Source organism: Triturus cristatus, chromosome 4_1 (genome assembly GCF_964204655.1).
Source record: "Triturus cristatus chromosome 4_1, aTriCri1.1, whole genome shotgun sequence".
Lineage (NCBI taxonomy): Eukaryota > Metazoa > Chordata > Amphibia > Caudata > Salamandridae > Triturus > Triturus cristatus.
The window spans coordinates 229,364,016-229,383,055 of record NC_140585.1 but is presented as its reverse complement, the minus strand read 5'-3'; the positions used below and the strand labels follow the sequence as shown (position 1 = coordinate 229,383,055).

At 50.4% G+C, this 19,040-nt stretch overlaps 1 protein-coding gene across 1 annotated transcript in view; it reads right to left on the bottom strand.

Annotated features, from left to right (window-relative positions):
* TMEM178B (transmembrane protein 178B) overlaps positions 1-19,040 on the bottom strand; it is a 652,763-nt gene that overhangs the window by 65,515 nt on the left and 568,208 nt on the right. The window contains exon 3 of the mRNA XM_085651933.1: positions 16,191-16,328. Within this exon, the coding sequence (XP_085508059.1) occupies positions 16,191-16,328 (138 nt within the window). The remainder of the gene's footprint in view (positions 1-16,190; positions 16,329-19,040) is intronic.

The following is a 19,040-nucleotide window of genomic DNA, read 5'->3' as shown; positions in this document are numbered from 1 at the left end:
TAAGGGGAAAAAGTGTTTACAATGCTGTCATTATATCGCGTTGTTAGTACGCAATACCTTTACATCGCAAGTCATTAGAACGACTTGCTGTAGGGGGCGCTAGGGTATTGAAAATGAATTCGAACACCTTCCCTACTGTTGCGCAAACTGGAGTAGGAATAGTAACTAATACTATTCCTAAGTCTAGCGCGCCCCCTACAGCAAGTCCTTCTAATGACTTGCAATGTAAAGGTTTTGCTTACCTACAACGCGGTCGTTGTAACGACCGCGTTGTAAAAGCACGCAATGTAATAGCATGCGTTGTACTAGTGGTTGAACTCCGAGGGTGGGGAGCAGATGTGGAGGAGGGCACTGAAGCACAGGAGCAGCCTGTAGAAGCGTAATCATAGAGAGGTACTCGATAGACCACGCGGGAGGGCGGGAGGGCTTTCCTTCTCCTTACTGCTTTGAGCCTGACTATGGGGGTGGGGAGTGGCCTGCAGCCACTAACACGGCTACTTCAAAAGAGAGACTTCTCCTGGTACCTGGTGTTATGGCACACGGACATGTAGGTGGGGGGAGGGTGTAATTGCATATGGGAGTGCTGGGGGACAGTGACTTACTAGCTGGAAGTGGTTTAGACTGTATTATGCACTGGTTCCTACATGCTGGATATGACCAGGGGTGTGATGATGTTTGATGATGGCAATTGTAATCGGGTAAAGCAATAAAAATTGTTTTTGCAAAAAAAAAAAGTAATAGCATGCGTTGTGATATGCTATATTCTCCTTAAGTGCTACTGCCAGGACCCGGTAGATGCTCCCTCAGTCTGCGCTTGTGCAAGGGAACAGGAGATGTTCTCTCAGTCTGCGCTTGTGCAAGGGAACAGGACGTGCTCCCTCAGTGTCTGTTTGTGCAAGGGAAAAGAAGGCTGTCCCTCAGTGCTACTGCCAGGACCCGGGAGGGGCCTCCTCAAGGGAACAGGTGTTCCCTCAGTCCACTAGTGCAAGGGAAATGGAGGTACTTCCTTTGTATGTGTGCACTTGTGCAAGGGAATAGGAGGTATTTCCTCAATCTGCTTGCAAGCGAACCTGAGGGGATCTCAGTCTGTGCTTGTGCCCAGGACTAGAGAGGACGCATCAGCTTTATCTAGTTCAAAAGACCTGGAGGTACTCCCTCCTTCTGTGCTGGCACAAGGGAACTGGAGGACTCCCTCAGTCTGCTATTAAAATGGAATTTGGCTGTACTCCCTCACTTTGCACTTGTGCAAGTGAACTGGAGGGGATCCCTCATCCTGTGCTTCTGGAAGTGAATTGAGATTGCTATCTCAGTCTCTATCCCTATCTCAGTCTAAGCTTCTGCAAGTGAACTGGAGGGGCTCTCTCAGCCTGTGCTTCTGGAATTGAATTGAGATTGCAATCTTAGTCTCTATCTCAGTCTAAGCTGCTGCAAGCGAACTGGAGGGGCTCCCTCAGCCTGTGCTTCTGGAAGTGAATTGAGATTGCTATCTCAGTCTCTATCCCTATCTCAGTCTAAGCTTCTGCAAGTGAACTGGAGGGGCTCCCTCAGCCTGTGCTTCTGGAAGTGAATTGAGGTTGCAATCTTAGTCTCTATCTCAGTCTAAGCTGCTGCAAGTGAACTGGAGGGGCTCCCTCAGCCTGTGCTTCTGGAAGTGAATTGAGATTGCAATCTTAGTCTCTATCTCAGTCTAAGCTGCTGCAAGCGAACTGGAGGGGCTCCCTCATCCTGTGCTTCTGGAAGTGAATTGAGATTGCTATCTCAGTCTCTATCTCAGTCTAAGCTTCTGCAAGTGAACTGGAGGGGCTCCCTCAGCCTGTGCTTCTGGAAGTGAATTGAGATTGCAATCTTAGTCTCTATCTCAGTCTAAGCTTCTGCAAGTGAACTGGAGGGGATCCCTCAGCCTGTGCTTCTGGAAGTGAATTGTGATTGCTATCTCAGTCTCTATCTCAGACTAAGCTGCAAGCGAACTGGAGGGGCTCTCTCAGCCTGTGCTTCTGGAAGTGAATTGAGATTGCTATCTCAGTCTCTATCTCTATCTCAGTCTAAGCTGCTGCAAGTGAACTGGAGGGGCTCCCTCAGCCTGTGCTTCTGGAAGTGAATTGAGATTGCAATCTTAGTCTCTATCTCAGCCTAAGCTGCTGCAAGTGAACTGGAGGGGCTCCCTCAGCCTGTGCTTCTGGAAGTGAATTGAGATTGCTATCTTAGTCTCTATCTCAGTCTAAGCTTCTGCAAGTGAACTGGAGGGGTTCCCTCAGCCTGTGCTTCTGGAAGTGAATTGAGATTGCTATCTCAGTCTCTATCTCTATCTCAGTCTAAGCTTCTGCAAGTGAACTGGAGGGGATCCCTCAGCCTGTGCTTCTGGAAGTGAATTGTGATTGCTATCTTAGTCTCTATCTCAGACTAAGCTGCAAGTGAACTGGAGGGGCTCCCTCAGCCTGTGCTTCTGGACGTGAATTGAGATTGCTATCTCAGTCTCTATCTCTATCTCAGTCTAAGTTGCTGCAAGTGAACTGGAGGGGATCCCTCAGCCTGTGCTTCTGGAAGTGAATTGAGATTGCAATCTTAGTCTCTATCTCAGTCTAAGCTGCCGCAAGTGAACTGGAGGGGCTCCCTCAGCCTGTGCTTCTGGACGTGAATTGAGATTGCTATCTTAGTCTCTATCTCAGACTAAGCTGCAAGCGAACTGGAGGGGCTCCCTCAGCCTGTGCTTCTGGAAGTGAATTGAGATTGCTATCTCAATCTCTAACTCAGTCTAAGCTGCTGCAAGTGAACTGGAGGGGCTCCCTCAGCCTGTGCTTCTGGAAGTGAATTGAGGTTGCAATCTCAATCTCTAACTCAGTCTAAGCTGCTGCAAGTGAACTGGAGGGGCTCCCTCAGCCTGTGCTTCTGGAAGTGAATTGAGGTTGCAATCTTAGTCCCTATCTCAGTCTAAGCTGCTGCAAGTGAACTGGAGGGGATCCCTCAGCCTGTGCTTCTGGAAGTGAATTGAGATTGCAATCTCAGTCTCTATCTCAGTCTAAGCTTCTGCAAGTGAACTGGAGGGGATCCCTCAGCCTGTGCTTGTGCAAGGGAACTAAAGGTGCTCCGTCAGTAAATGTTACTGTCAAGACACTCAGTCTAAGCTACTGGAGCCGCTCCACGATCAGTGCTTCAGTCAGTGCTTCTGTTAAGCGCTGACTGTGTAGTCTGTCAAGACACTGGAGGTGCTCCCTCAGTCTGTGCTACAGGAAGGGAAATGGAGGGATTGCCCCAGTCTGCACTAGGGCAAGGGATCTGGAGGAGCTCCCTGTGTCTGCACTTCTGGAAGGGAACTGGAGGGGCTCACACCATCTATACAAGTGCAAGAAAAGTAGAGAAGATCACTTGGGCCAGATTTATTAATATTTGGTGCAACGCAGCAAGACAACTTACTGTGCTGCGTCAAATGGAAAGGGCAGGATGCCCGTATCTACTAAGATATGGCGCTTTCCTGCTCTTCCTCTACACTGGTGCCCTTGTGGCTGCCAATTGCCAACACAGGCACCCTTGTGCAAGAGTGTCTGCGTTACAGCGACGATTGCTTTTGTGCAGGAAGGGACATCTCCCTGCACAAAAATAAGCCTCTTAGGCTTTTTCTTCTTACTGTGTGTGCTGCAGAGTGCAGCACACACAGCAATTTGAAAAAACTATGAAAAGTATATATATTTCTCCTTGTTATATCTGCCCTCGCAAGGAGTACCACTACCATTTTGATGCATTCCCAGGTTTACTAGTGTTAGTAAATCTTGGAATATTCCAAACACCATGGATGGATGCGAGGGAACACCCACCCCCCACTCACAGAACGCCTTCCCAGAGCAGAGCAACGCAAGGTAGGGTCTTGCGCTGCCTTGTGTTACTCCAGATATATTAAGCCATGCAGGACCACGACAGGTGGCTGTGCGCCGCATAAGAAATCTCACATATGTGCTTGCATTGACCTTGCGTCATACAAGGGCAACGCAAGCCCTTGATAAATCTGGCCCTCAATCTGTACCAGTGCAACTGAACCAGAGGGTCTTCCTCTGTCTACTCTAAGCTAATGGAAGGGAAGTGGAACTTTCCTCCACATACGTTAAGGCAAGGAGGCTGGAGTGTAGGAGTAAGCTAACTCAATTTGTCCCAGTGAAAGTGAACTGGAGGTTGTCACGCAATTTTTTTAATGGTGTAGAGGAACTGACAGGGCTCGCACAATCGGTACAGGTGCAATGGACCAGGAGCGAGTTACTCAATGTGTACAAGTGCACGGGAACTGGGGAAGATTACACCATCTGTACCAGTGCACGGAAACTGGAGATTACACCATCTGTACCAGTGCAGAGGAACTGGAGAAGATTACACCATCTGTACCAGTACACGGGAACTGGAGAAGATTACACAATCTGTACCAGTGCACGAGAACTGGAGATTACACCATCTGTACCACAGCTCGGGAACTGGAGAGTATACCAGTGCACGGGAACTGGAGAAGATTACACCATCTGTACCAGTGCACGGGAACTGGAGAAGATTACACCATCTGTACCAGTGCACGGGAACTGGAGAAGATTACACCATCTGTACCAGTGCACGGGACCTGGAGAAGATTACACCATCTGTACCAGTGCACGGGAACTGGAGAAGATTACACCATCTGTACCAGTGCACGGGAATTGGAGAAGATTACACCATCTGTACCAGTTCAGGGACAATTGGAAGGGCTCACACAATCCCCATCAGTGCAGGGAACCTAGAGGGACTCAAATTAATATATACCGGTGCAAGGAAACTGTGTGTGAGAGTTGCGGGGTCACACACTTTATACCACAGCAAGGGAACTGGATGGATATGGTAAGGGAACTTGGAGTGGGCTTTCTAAACCTGTAGCCTTGCCAGGGAACTAAAGGTACTCACACAGTCTGCACTGTAATGGAACTTGAGGATCTCACTCAATTTGTACTGGCGCAAGCAATCTGGAGGAGCTCACTCAATCTGCATTGTGCATGAGGATTGGAGGGACTCACACAATCTGTACCAGTGCAAGGGTACTAGAGAGATTCAAGCTATATGTACTGGCGTGAAGGAGAGGGTCTCCCTCAATCTCAGCTGTTGCAATGGAACTGAACGTGTTTCCTCAGTGTGTGCCTCTGAAATGGAGTTTGAGGATTGCCTTAGCCTAAGGAACTACAAGGGAACTGGGTATATTCACTAATTCTGTTCTGGTGCAAGGGAATCTATACCAGTGCAAGAGAAATTGTGGGTCTCCCTTACCCTTTGTTACTAATTGAAACCTTAAGGGTCTTCCTTAGTCTGTGTATCTGCCAAGAAACTGAGGGGTGTAAGGGGACTAGAGGGGGGTTAAAAAAGTATGCACTAGTGCAAGGAATATGGTGAGCCTTCATCAGTCTGTGACAGTCCAAGGAAACACGAGGCAACCTCAGTTTGGAATAGTGTAAGGAAACAAAGGCTCTCCCAGTCCATGCTTTTGCTAGGGAGCCCGTGATATTCCAGTGGAGGCAGAGGCTGCACCGGTGGGCACTTCTGCAGAGAGCCTTACGCTCAGTAGACTTGAATCTGGCCTCTATACCCTGCCACAGAAGAGCCAGAATGGGTGAACGCTCTTTCCGAGTCCTAGCCCCAACCTTATGGAACTCTATGCCGCCTGTGCTAAGAAAGATTCAAAATCGGGGGCGTGATCTGGAAACATGGCCGACAGGAAGTGAGCTCACGAGCTCCTGGGCAGCCAAACAACAAAATCCTGCTAATTCTGTCATAGCACTGCATCTGGAGGCTTCTCCAAGGCACAGTCGCTGCGAACACCTCCTGTGACCCTCTGGTGATGAACAAGCCACACCGGATCTGCTGACGGCACAGGCTGCAATAAGGCCCTGACACAGCAGCTGGGCCTAGTCGGAACTCAGATGGTGGTTCTTATCCTGCATGGGCCACCTTGTTGCTAGAGGGGAGTGGCTGTCGCCACGAATGCTGCCTACCTGTATTGTGCCCCCGGGGACTGTGGGTGTGACAGACTCCTGACAGCCCGTGGAGTGCAGGCTGCAGCGGCAGCCATTGCGAGGGGCGGCGGCTGGGGCACGTCCCAGCCGGATCTGGGCCGGTCGCTTGGGTTGACCTCTCCCGGCTCACTTGGCCTACTGCTGATCCCCAGGGGGGGAACGCAGCCTGTGGATACTGGTCACCTGGGACTGTCTCCTGGGGACCGTGAATACGACTTGCCCCTGCTGGCTCCTGACGCATTATCGCTTTTCTGCATAGCTTGGCTTCTTCTACAAACAGGCCAGGGATGGCGGCGTGGCCTGCAGCGGTCGAGGGTGGATCCTTGGCACAGCCATGGACTGTGTGGTGCCGGATCGGAAGGGTGACAACAACCACGACCTGAAGGGTATATGGCAGAAGAGAAACCACATGGCCCTGGACTCTGGAGCACATCCGAGAGATACAGATTGGGCCCTCTGATGCACGAGGTACATCAACTGAAAGGGCTTGGGCAGTACGAGGTACCGCGCATGAAGAGATGGTCCTGCATGCTGGGAGTCGGCCGGGCGCAGCGACAGCCCGTGGAGCCCGGTGCTGGAAGACTGCACGAAACCTCTTCCCATGCTATGTTACAGCTGAGACTGGGAACTGCTGGGGGGGCTCTGAACTGCCCACTGGGCTCGGGCAAAAGACTTTTGAGGAGCAACCACCTGCACCTGGGATTGGAATCTGGGGCAGAGGGGGTGGATAAGACCCCCAGGATTCCCCGACAAGAGGATGAGCTGTGGGGAACCACGGCCGCTGCTCCCTCGGGTGGTGCCACAGCTAGCCTTGTTTCTGCCCACCAGACAGACACTGTAGCCCATCACAGACCATCGCAACAGGGGCAAGGTCTCCTTCATTGCCCCTGGGATGATCTGATCATCTCCTGATCGCGGGGACCCAGCATAGGGGAGACCACAAGGCCATCGATCATGCCTGTGATTCATGGTAGTGGGAAGGTGCTGCCCCTGCCCCGGGTGTTATTCCACGGCTTGGGACCTGGAGCCGTGTTACACTGGCCAAAGAGATGCCCGTGGGTTGGGTTGGTTTGGTTCATGTTGTTTATTTAACATTTTTGTTTCTCAGCAGCATATGGGTGGTGTACGGAGGGAGGGGACAGTGGACACCACATATTCAAACCAGGAATTGGGGGAGCTTATGAAGTCCTAACCTGGAATGTCTTGGGGCTGGGTATATATGTTAAAAGTTACTGGGTACCTACCTTCCTTAAGCACCACAAAATGGACATCGCATGCGTGCAGGAAATCCACCTGGATGACACAGGTGCCATTAAACTAGCCAAGAAATGGAGGAGACATGCGTATCATTCATCCTTCGCTACATACGCTAGAGGCACAATGATCTGGTGGCCCTGGGGTCCCCGTCTCTCTCACATACATGGAGGCAGATATAGGGGGTAGGTACATCCTCATACAGAGTTCACTAGAAGGACAGGATGTAATACTACTTAACACATATGCCCTAATACTGATGACCTTGCCTTCTTCCACACAGTACAGGAACTGATCACGCAGGAGGTTGATATGCTATTGATATGGCTCAGTGACTTAAATGTAATTTGGACCCTTATTTGGACAGGGACCCGGTTAGACCAGGCACAAAACCAGACATGACGGCCCCACTCCGGGAGGGCATGTCCAACATAGGGTTGGTGGACGTAAGGTGCCTGAAACATCAAGATCATACCTTATGCACTTGTCATTCTGCCACGCACAATACCAACAGCAGATTGGACAGGGTACTGGCAGCAGGGTTCTGTAGGCTAGACGACATTCATATAATGTATCTGGCGCACTTCTTGTCTGACCGCTCCCGGTTTGTTGTACTGTTGTGCTGGAGGATGCAGTGCTGGGAACCCGATCTTGGCGGATGCCTGTGGACATACTGGAGGACCCTATCCAGTGAGGCACTGTCACTTTCTCTGTCGGGTTATTTTGAGTTGAACTGGGGCTCCGCTGAGAGTACATCCATGAAATGGGAGGCACTTAAAGCGATGCTGAGGGGTGCCTTTATGGAACTGACTTGTGGGGTCCTTAGACAGCTCCAGGCTGAGCTGGACAAAGATGAGCAATCGTTTGCACATGTTTAGACTGCGCACCCACCTAGCACAGCCTCACTAAGGGAAGAGCACAACATATGTGGGTGTATCACGGATATTTGGGACATCTAGACAAACATACTCTGAAACAATACCAGCAGTGGCTACACCACAAAGGTGACAAATCTGGGCATCTTCTAGCCTGGATCTTGTGTAGGGGGCATTTCCCCCTCCCCCCGGTCACAACGAGTCTAGTCACCCTGGACGGCACCAGGATTACTTCCAGGGCGGGCATTGTGGATGTGTTACAGGGGTACTCACAAACTTTCTCTTGGGGGCCAAATTTACAGTGTGGTTTGTGGCCGTGGGCCGCACCTTGGGGGCGGGGTCATTGGGGGAGGGGGCGGGGCTAGAGCAACAAAACAAACTGTGACCATGAGGTGGAACACAGGTCCCTGCAGCGGACGCCTTCGTCCACTGAGCCACCGGACCCGGCATACACATATCTCTCTCTCTCCCTCCCTCCGTCCTCCGTCTCCCTCCCTCCTCCGTCTCCCTCCCTCTCCCTCCGTCTCCCTCCCTCCTCCATCTCCTTCCCTCTCTCCTTCTATCCGTCTCTCTCCCTCTCCGTCTCCCCCTCTCCGTCTCCCCCTCTCCATCCCCCTCTCTCTCTGTCTCCCTCACTCTGTCTCCCTCCCTCTGTCTCCCTCCCCCTCTCTCCCTCTCCCTCCCTCTCTCCCTCTCCGTCTCCCTCCGTCCTCCGTCTCCATCCGTCCTCCGTCTCCCTCCCTCCCTCTCCCTCCCTCCTCCGTCTCCCTCCCTCCTCCGTCTCCCTCCCTTCCTCTGTCCCCCTCCCTCCCTCTGTCTCCCTCCCTACCTCTCTGTCTCTCTCCCTCCCTCTCTGTCTCTCTCCCTCCCTGTCTCCCCCTCTCTGTCTCCCACTCTCTGTCTCCCCCTCTCTGTCTACCCCTCTCTGTCTCCCTCCCTCCCTGTCTCCCTCCCTCCCTGTCTCTCTCCCTCTCTCTCTCCCTCTCCCACTCTCTCCCTTCCTCTCTCTCTCCCTCCCTCCCTCGATCCCTCCCTCTCTCCCTCTCTCTCTCTCTCTCCCTCCCTCTCTGTCTCCCCCTCTCTGTCTCCCCCTCTCTGTCTCCCCCTCTCAGTCTCCCTCCCTCTCTCTCTCCCTCCCTCTTTCTCTCCCTCTCTCTCTCCCTCTCTCTCCCTCTCTCTCTCCCTCTCCCTCTCCCTCGCTCACTCCCTCTCTCCCTCTCTCCCTCTCTCCCCCTCTCTCTCTCTGTCTCCCTCCCTCTCCGTCTCCCTCCCTCTCCGTCTCCCTCCCTCCCTCCCCCTCTCCCCCTCTTCCCCTCTCTCCCTCCCTCTCCGTCTCCCTCCCTCTCAGTCTCCCTCCCTCTCAGTCTCCTTCCCTCTCAGTCTCCCTCCCTCTCCGTCTCCCTCTTTCTCTGTCGCCCTCCCTCTCCGTCTCCCTCTCCGTATGTCTCTTTGCCTCTCTGTCTGTCATTGCCACTATCTGTCTGTCCCTGTCTCTGCCTATCTGTCTCTGTCTGTCCCTGTCTCGGTTAGTCTCTATCTCTATCTGTCTGTCTGTTTCTGTCTCTCCCTACTGCCCTCTGTCACCCTCTGTCCCCTTACTCGACTCTCACACCCTGCTGTTCTCTTGTCATTCTTTGTCACCTCTCCCCCCCCTCCGCTTGTGTGGCAGCTGAGGCAGCTTCCCTTCCAGGGCACACACACAGCCCCACCCGAGTACTTCACAGGTCTTTAAGAGACCATTTGCATGATAACGAGGCTTTGTTGTATTTCACCTCTTAGCGCCCCAGCAGCTCCACTCGGACTATCGCTTGAATCCCCGGGCCCCCACAGAGCAGAGTCTGTGTTTGCTGACACTCTTAAAAAAAACCCAAAACACCGGTACGATGTCTGCAAGGTCCGCGGGCCACCAAGAAAGGCTTGCCGGGCCGCTGGCGGCCCGCGGGCCGTACTATGAGTACCCCTCTGTTACACGAACACCTACAGCGCGTGTACAGAGTGGACACGAATGTCAGCACACACATCTACTCCCCTTTCTTGAAGAGGTTTCACATTACCACACTTGAGCCGGTGGCATCAGAGGAGATGGATGATCAGTCAGGGCTAGAGGAACTTAGAATGGCGCTCAGTATGCTCCCGCAAGCCAAGACGCCAGATTATGATGGTTTTCTGCCTGAATTTTACGAAGTATTTTCGGCTATGTTAGCACACGGCCTCCTAGAAGTCTTCATAGATACTTCAGAAAAAGGTGTTTTGCTACTGATTATGCAGGAAGGTGAGATCTGTATGCTCCTTAAACCGGGAGGTGATGCTACTGACCGAATAGCATATATGCCCCTCACAATGATAAACACTGATGTAAAGGTACTTAGCATGCCCCTGGCCATTCACTTGTCACTTCATATGTCAAACCTGGTCCATGAAGACCAGCATGGTTTCATCCCAGGAAGAAGTACCAGTATGAACCTTAGTCACCTGACACATGTTCTACACGAGACTGAACGTCGTAATGAGGAGCTATTGCTCGTGGCGATCGACCCGGAAAAAGCTTTCGACACTGTGGACAGGGGTTATTTGATCTAGGTACTGCAGATCATGGGTTTGGGCCCTCGAATCTGCAGATGGGTCCAGCTCCTCTTTACAGAGCCGACCACAAGGGTGTGGGTGGAGCGTTATCACTCAGAGGGATGCCCACTATCCCCGCTGCTGTTTGCACTGGCGATGGAGTCAATGGCCATATGGGCACGTGGAGAACTCCAGGACTGGGGCATACAAATTGGTGCAGTGCGGCATGTCATATCGCTATATCCTGATAACACACTGTTCTATCTCTCCCCACCTAGGGTCGCCTTGCCACAACTATTGCAGCTGCTCGATAACTTTGAAAACATCTCTGGTCGCCATCTAATCGCAAAAAGTCCTTGATATTCCCTCTTGCCTCTCTTGTAGGCACGCCAGTGGATTGACTGCCAGTCCTGGGCCTACATTGGGAATTGGTGCAGTTTAGATACTTAGGGATCAAAGTGGAGAGAGCTGGGAGAAGCAGTTATTGATAGGCAGAGTTGTGGTGGATCGCTTGCCAGAGAAACTGATGGAGGGTGCAGCGACTTCCACAGAACACCAGTACATAGTGCAACAAACGGCTCTCATCTGGCAGCAATTTGTTTAGACAATCCTGAAGCAGTCCATAGGAAATTTGGGGTATGGACTCTGAAACTGATCAGGCAGTTAATGGACAGTATGTCTTTCCAGGAATGGCAGAGGAGAGGATGCGCCCTGTTGGGGGACTTATGCCCCGGGAGGCATTCATCTCCTTTGAGGAGGCACGCCAAGAATTCGCACTTGGCCCTGGTCACTTTTTGCACCATACAGGCCTGGCCAAAAGAAATAGGATCACTTGGCCTTCTTACCCTGTGCCCCCCAAACCCTCACAAACACTTGGGGTCTTATTGATCTGCGGCTCAGGACGCCACCTAATAATACTGCTATACATAGCTATGTGTGCGGATGCAACTGAGCAACCAACTCTGGCACGTATAACATGGGATTTAGACCTCGACACCCACTGACTGATAAGGACTTGGCAAGGTTGAGTGAACTAACACACTGTCTCGGGTAAAGCCCTATTAAAGTTGATACACTTTAGCTTCCTTCACACGACTTACCTCACTCCTAAGCACATGCACCACATGACCACAACTTGCACACTGTGGAGCCAGTGGCACCAACTTCCTGCACTTAGCCTGCCATTGCAGGCTGGTACAAGACTTCTGGTGACAGGTGGTCGCTGACATAACCAGGACCACACGACTGCATATAGTCCTATCTCCCTAGTGCTTAGACAATGTCAAACTACCAAAAGGTAGGAAAATGTGATATAAAGTTTTACAAATGGTGTTTGTGTTGGCCAGACGTAGGGTTGTTATCACCTGCATGGGACAATGGGTGCCCAAGATAGTGCACTGGCACAAAGATGTATTGGAATGGACACTAGCAGAGGAAACTCATATAAAATTTAGCAGACGAAACAAGTTGACCGCTGATCTGCCAGACTGGAGAGAATTGTATGACACATCCAACGTCAGATGGCACTTCAACGGGCAGCAACAGTGCCGACGACAGTGGGGTGGGGGGACATTGGTAGGAGGCCCAATCCCAGACAAGCTGAAGGGGAGGGGGGTACAGTCCTGCAGTGTGAGGCTGGTTGTGTTTATGTGGAGCAAGATGTGCCCAGTATACAAGGCAATGTAAACTGTAAAACTATAATTGATCTATGTGCACTTCGCTTACTACCGTATGCATCACTGCTTGCTGATTGTCTTCTCTGTATTGTTGTATTGCATTGAAAAATAAAGTTAAACAAAAAAAAGGAACAGAAAGACTCAATTTACCTAAGCTGCAGGAGGCACTTAAAGGCCTCGTTTATCTTCTCCTAAGCCTGTCATCCTACCTGTGTCTAGCGCTGGAAGCACCCTTCTAGAAATCTTTTTAACATACCATACCATACCATACCATAACATAACAATTGATAATGTAAGAGCAATCCTAGTCTGAATCAGTGCAAAGGTAGGAACCCTTTTCTATTTCTATTTAATAAGCTAAATATATGCACCACCACAAATTCACTCGCATACAGATGGGGTAATGGAATATTGGAACTGAACCACTTGTTGAATAGGAAATATTTTTTGTCTCTCTCTCTCTCTCTCTCTCTCTCTCTCTCTCTCTCTCCATCGAATGGGAACGTAGAAAAGACTCAGATTGTGCAAGTGCAAAAAGGCTCAGACTTGTGCACGAAAGAGGCTTTCTCGATACCCTAAGTGCAAGAGGACTAGTATTAATGCAAAGGAATTCTAGAGACTCCATCTCTGTGCGCTGGTGCAAGTAGACGGATGTTAGTGGAAGAGAGACTCTCAGTCTGTGTTTGGAAACCAGTGTTGGTGCCAAGTGACTGAAGACGTTCCCTCAGTTCAAGCCAGTGCAACAGAACTAGAAAGTCTCCCTTGGTCTATAGAGAGCAGGCAAACCTGTGTCTGTACAAGAGGACTAGAGAGGGTCCTTCAGACTATGTTAGTGTAAGAAAACAAGTTCCGGGGCAAAGCGCAAAGATTCTCTCTTTGCTAACAAATACTACTACATTAAATCTGGACCCGAGAGAAACAAAAGTTTAGACCAGCATCTTCCACAACTTTTTCATCATTTCCAGGACAGCCAAAACCATATGGCAACAAGATATCAGTCAGAGGCTATTCATACCAACCATGTGACTCACATATCAGCTCATACGACCGCGGTGCAAGAATGTTACAATCATCAAACCTCAGCTTACATATCTTCACCGTGTCTTCTTCTCCCTGAGTCTCCCTTACTCTGATTTACCCGTTCAAAGCACCCCTCACAAATCTTCCAGCGACGCTTGCGTACATAGGACTCACCTGCATGGGAGGCCAGCACGCATCCCTTGCTACGCCTCTCCTAACTTTAATCCCATCCCTTTTAACCTATGCGATTGCACCTGAGATCCCTCAAGGTGCTACAGAACCTCTCACTCTCTCTGAGGGTGCTCACGTACACACACCTGCTCCCATGATGTCAGAGGACAATAATGTCATTCCTGACCACATGGATACCTGCTCTCCTACTTAATGCCACAGCACAGTGAGAACCCTGGATCCACTGCTCTCTCTCTCAGGGATGCTCCCACACCCATTTCTGCCCCTATCATACTGAGCGCCTCACCTTCCTTACCTGCTCACACCTAACAGCATCAAAACCACTCTGCAGACGAGTTTAACCCTCATCCTACTAGCCAGATCACTCAACTCCAAAATACATTGCTAACTTTGACCATACTGGTGATTAATTCCTCTACATCTCACTGTAATGATATCTTGAACAAGGCAACTTCAGGGGGGACCTTTTTAAATAGCACTGTGTCCGATGACTTACTACGTCGGTAAACTCAAAACACGCCCATGCATACCCTGCTCTCCATTGTAGTTCATATCTCATGCAGGGGTGCTCACATCAACCCTAATCTTCAAGACGAATCATACACTGCACACAAGATCTCTCCTAATACCTCTGAAACCCCTCAAGCTCTTCATTCCTGCTTTCTCCTCCATGACAGTGATAATGGACCACTGTGACTTATTCAGCCTCTGCTAAGGATGCCATAGATATTTATGACACCCATAATTTGCACCTACACATAATTCTTCACAACAGGACAAAGTTCACACAAATGGCACCCTAATAAACTGAAGATCAGCTACTGCTAACATTGATGTCCTCTCAGCTTTATTATACAGACATGTCATTGACATTCTTGCACTGTTGGAAACATAGACCACTTAGACTTTTAGAACCATACTAAACACCTTGCTAACTTCTCAAACCATAAAACAAAACCTTACTATTTAGTGTGTATAAAATATGGTGTAAGGAAAGAACATCTAAGAATAATGGGGGAGTTTCACAAATGGATGTGTGACAGAACCACACAAGCTATTACCATGCATGCCACTACCACTCACACCATTAGAATGAAAATGTATGTATATAGCAGGTAAGTGGAAACCCTTTTTTTCAAATGGCCTAGTACCTCTTACATGATGTCTGCTATCAGAAGAGTCTCTTAGGTATGGGACTCAGCAGGAGCCAACTTGGAGGCGTGCCTCTCTGGTAATGTCAAAGAACACTGGAGTCCTTTATTGGTCACAGGTGTTACAGAAATCCCTCAATGGTGTCTGATGTCACAAGAGCATGTCAGTGTTGCATAATATCACAGACGCTGCCCTAGTGATTTCAAAAGCCAAGATTGCCTCAATGGTGTCAAATGCCATACAAGCTCCCTTAGTTATGTTTCCTTTCACAGGAACATCCTCAGGTCAGAAGCCACAGGTGCCCTTTGTTGCGTCTTATGTCACAGGACCATCTCAGTAGTGTCAAATTTCACAGGCACTCCCTCAGTTGTGTCTCAGGTCACAGAAGCCCTTCAGTGTGACAAAACGCATTGTTGACACAGTTCAGGAAGGACCTCAAGACCTGGCTCTTCGACTGAACCTTCACACCCAAACGGATCAGTAGCCCCCCTACCCCCCCCTCGCGCCTTGAGACCCTCACGGGTGAGTAGCCGCACTTTGCAGACCCCTGATTGATTGATTTAAATATTGCAAGTGCTACCTCAGGAGTGTCAAATGCCAAAAGAGTCCCTTGGTGGTTTCAGGAAGATGGTCAAATGTCACAGGAAACAGATAGGAGTGGACGACGTCACAAAGGTCAAAGGTAGGTCCAGAAGAGCCAGGCCCGAGCCGCATTTCCATGATAACCACAATTTAGTAAACGATTTAAGTTTAGATTCGATGGGCCCAATTCACAATGGTATTTCGCTAATTCAAAGTTATTCTGCGAACAACACTGGCGGGATCTGGACCTGCAAGACATTCACATGAGGTCACCTGGCGGGCGTAGATCCTTTTACTCCTGCTTAATGTTACCCCATGGTCATGTAATGTCATGCAAAAGTAAATCTTTTGCAGATCTGTGCGTGGTTTGTCTTATAAGTTTGTGAGCGCCCACAAACATGTATTCGTGATGTTTACAGATATATAGCGGTCAAGGGCTGGGGTAGAGCCCCTGCACCGGTGGGAGGGGAAAGGAACACCCCCAAACCAAGAAGGGGTTTCTTCATTGGGAAAAATGATTCCGGAAAAAACAAGAAAAATATATATTTAAAGCTGCTGCTCAGAGTACTGACTTACTGCAATGTGAAGTTGGACCAGGCGTACAATTCTACGATGGTAAAGGCGCATGCGAAACAAGTTACTGTGACAGCTTTCCAGACATTCAACTGGCAAGTTTTTATGATTTGCCAAAATGTGTAAACCTACACCTTTTTGCTCGTAGGAGCGCGTGAACAGGTGTAGTATTGTAAGTTTTATTTGTAAATCAGTCCCATTGTACGTAAACTCACTGACAATGGAGTCAGGGAGAAGAGGCTACCCTTCTTGGAAAAATGGAATTTGCAAATGTGAATGTGATCTAAATTTACCTCCCATGAGGAATAGAAGTCCAGCCACATACTGCATGAGTCCCCGGTCCCAGCAGCACCCCAGCACCCCGATGACCCATCCAAAGAGGATGATGGCCACAGCCATGCCCATGAAGCCAGCCGTCATCCTTCGCAGATCTGTAATGGAGAAACAAGAGAGAAAGACAAGGAAGAGGGTTACTAGAAGCAGCTGAGAGAGTGGTACCTTAGACCTCCCATCTGCTCCTGAGGATGGCCAGGAAGGCAGCACACCCAGAACAACAGCATGATGCTGGAAACATGGAGCCAAGAAGTCATAAACATTTGCATCAAACACTCCTACATTCTAGCTGGCAGCCTGGGCATACCAGCCTGACAGTACTTCAACACCCAGACATCCCGAGATTCACCCAGTGCAACGCAACCATACAAAGATATCTGCAATGTTGAATTGCTGAATTAAAAAAATTATGCAGCGCCATATTTACTACACACCACACAATAATATAATTATTGCTTACATTGCAAATTATGTGTTTGTTTACCAACTGAACATAGGTAAATCACTGAACAGGTGTATTTTCATAGATATTAAAAGTGTTACACATGGCAATGTCACACAATTGTCCCTTTACCTATTGTTTTCGCTTGTTTTATTTGGTACTAGGATATTAAGCAAAGCCAAGTTGCGCCTCTTTGCGGTACTTTAGATTTGCCTGGAACCCAAGCAGTGTTTGTGCTGTTCCCACCCCATTATGCCCACTTGGCACAGATTGTCAGAGGATTTGTGATATTCCTGGCAATACTGTTTAGTGTTGGACTCATGTCAACTTTCAGTGCAAAAATCCTTTATGTGCCCAAAAGCTGATGAAGCTCTTGTTTACGGAGCTTTGCATTGTACTGCACCAAAGAAGGATCTCGGTTCTCACGCGGGAACCAACAACATCCATGAAGAGGGATGCGCAAGCTGACCCGTTGGCCGGGTAAGTCTGTATCAGGCCAGGAATGGCCATGTCGGCAGCGACGTGGTCGTAACACACACTGTGAATATAAAACACACAAGCAATCTCAATGCCCAGCACTGTCCTCCACATCCCTCACTCCACCATACATATAAATAACATGACACTTTATACTCACCGACATTCACCTACTCAGCCGATATAGCGGACACCATCACTTCTCACAGCCTTGATTCTCTTATCATCCATAAAGCATGGCTGACCTCACCTCATCACACATCCTAGACACCCTTGTGTCAAAGGGTTACTGTAGTCATCATATTGACCAAACTTTCAACCAGGAATCAGGGTCCACATTCACCCATAGAGCTGCATGGAGATCTGATCTCTCCCTCAACACCTGTGCTGCTGCGCTGCTACTGCCATCAAGCCGCTGCCTTGCTGTAGGAGGGTTCGAGTCCGATCTCCGCCCCAGTATTGTGCCCCACTGCTGTTGTTCTGCACTGTTGTTCAGTATATCACTGTTTTTTGCACCTTACTGTTTTGTGCCTGTACTGTTTTTTTCCTGGTGCCCTTGTCCCCCGTGCCCGCTTTGTCTCACGCTTTCCCCTCGCTGCTGCCCCTGCAGCCCCACCCCCTGCCGTTCCCTGCTCCCGCCTCCCAGCTGCACCTCCCCCCCTCCCCTATTTAATGGCGGCTGCTGTGAACGTAGCGCGAGCAAGACCGTTGACCTCCTGGTCAGAGACCTGCTCTCTCCATCAACAGCTCCGCTGCTGAGCGGCTACTGCCATCAAACCGCTGCCCTGCTGTAGGAGGGTTCGAGTCCACTCTTTGCACCGGCATTGTGCCCCACTGCTGTTGTTCTGCACTGTTGTTCTGTTTATCACTGTTTTTTGCCTGTACTGATTTTTTCCTGGTGCCCTTGTCCCCGTGCTCACTTCGTCTCCCGTGTTTCCACTGCTGCTGCCCCTGCGGCTCCGCTCACCTGCTGTTCCCCGCTCCCGCATCCCAGCTGCACCTCCTCCCATCTCCCCTATTTAATGGCAGCCGCTGCGAGGGAGGCCGAGCAAGACCTTTGACCTCCTGGAACAACAACTGCCAGCTGTCCACGCCGAGCACCACCCATGACCAGTTCTCCTGCTGTCACTGCTGCCAGACCTTCACCACCGTCTGCACCACCAAGGCCGCCGCCGAACGCCAACACCTCTGAAGCCCTGAGGTGCATCCTCCTCAATGTGTGCTCCCTGCACAGACACGCCGTAGAGATCTGGGACCTCCTTGACACCCTCTCACCAGACGTCGCCTTCTTCACAGTAACTTTGAACCAACTCCACCTCTGCCCCCGACATCGCCACTGCCATCTCCGACGGATACAAGATCCAGAGGAAGGACCGGCCCAACCACTGACGAGGAGGACTCGCCATCGCACACAAGAGCTCCCTCTGACTCACGACCTCCAGCTCGAGTGACACCCACCCACTGCCGAACACCTCCATTTCGAGATCCAGACCAGACCCAGAATGACCCTAAGAGGCACCCTCGCCTACAGACCTCCCAGACCTCGAACTACGTTCACCACCTCCATCGCCGACCTTATCGTGCCCCATGCCATCGCCTCCATGGACTACATACTCATCGGAGACTTTAACTTCCACCTTGACAACCTCGGCGACCCCAACGCCGCCACCCTCCTGGACAACCTCGCCAACTTCGGACTGAAATAACTCGTCACCACCCCCACCCCCAAAGCAGGACACACCCTCGCAGGAGGTACCAACATCTACTTCAGCCACACCACACAACCCCCACAGGCAGACCACCACTGCGTACAGTCCCACGTCAACAAGCCCACGGCGCACAAACCTGCACCCCACCCTCCGTGAAGAAACTGGAGCAGCTCAACTCCATC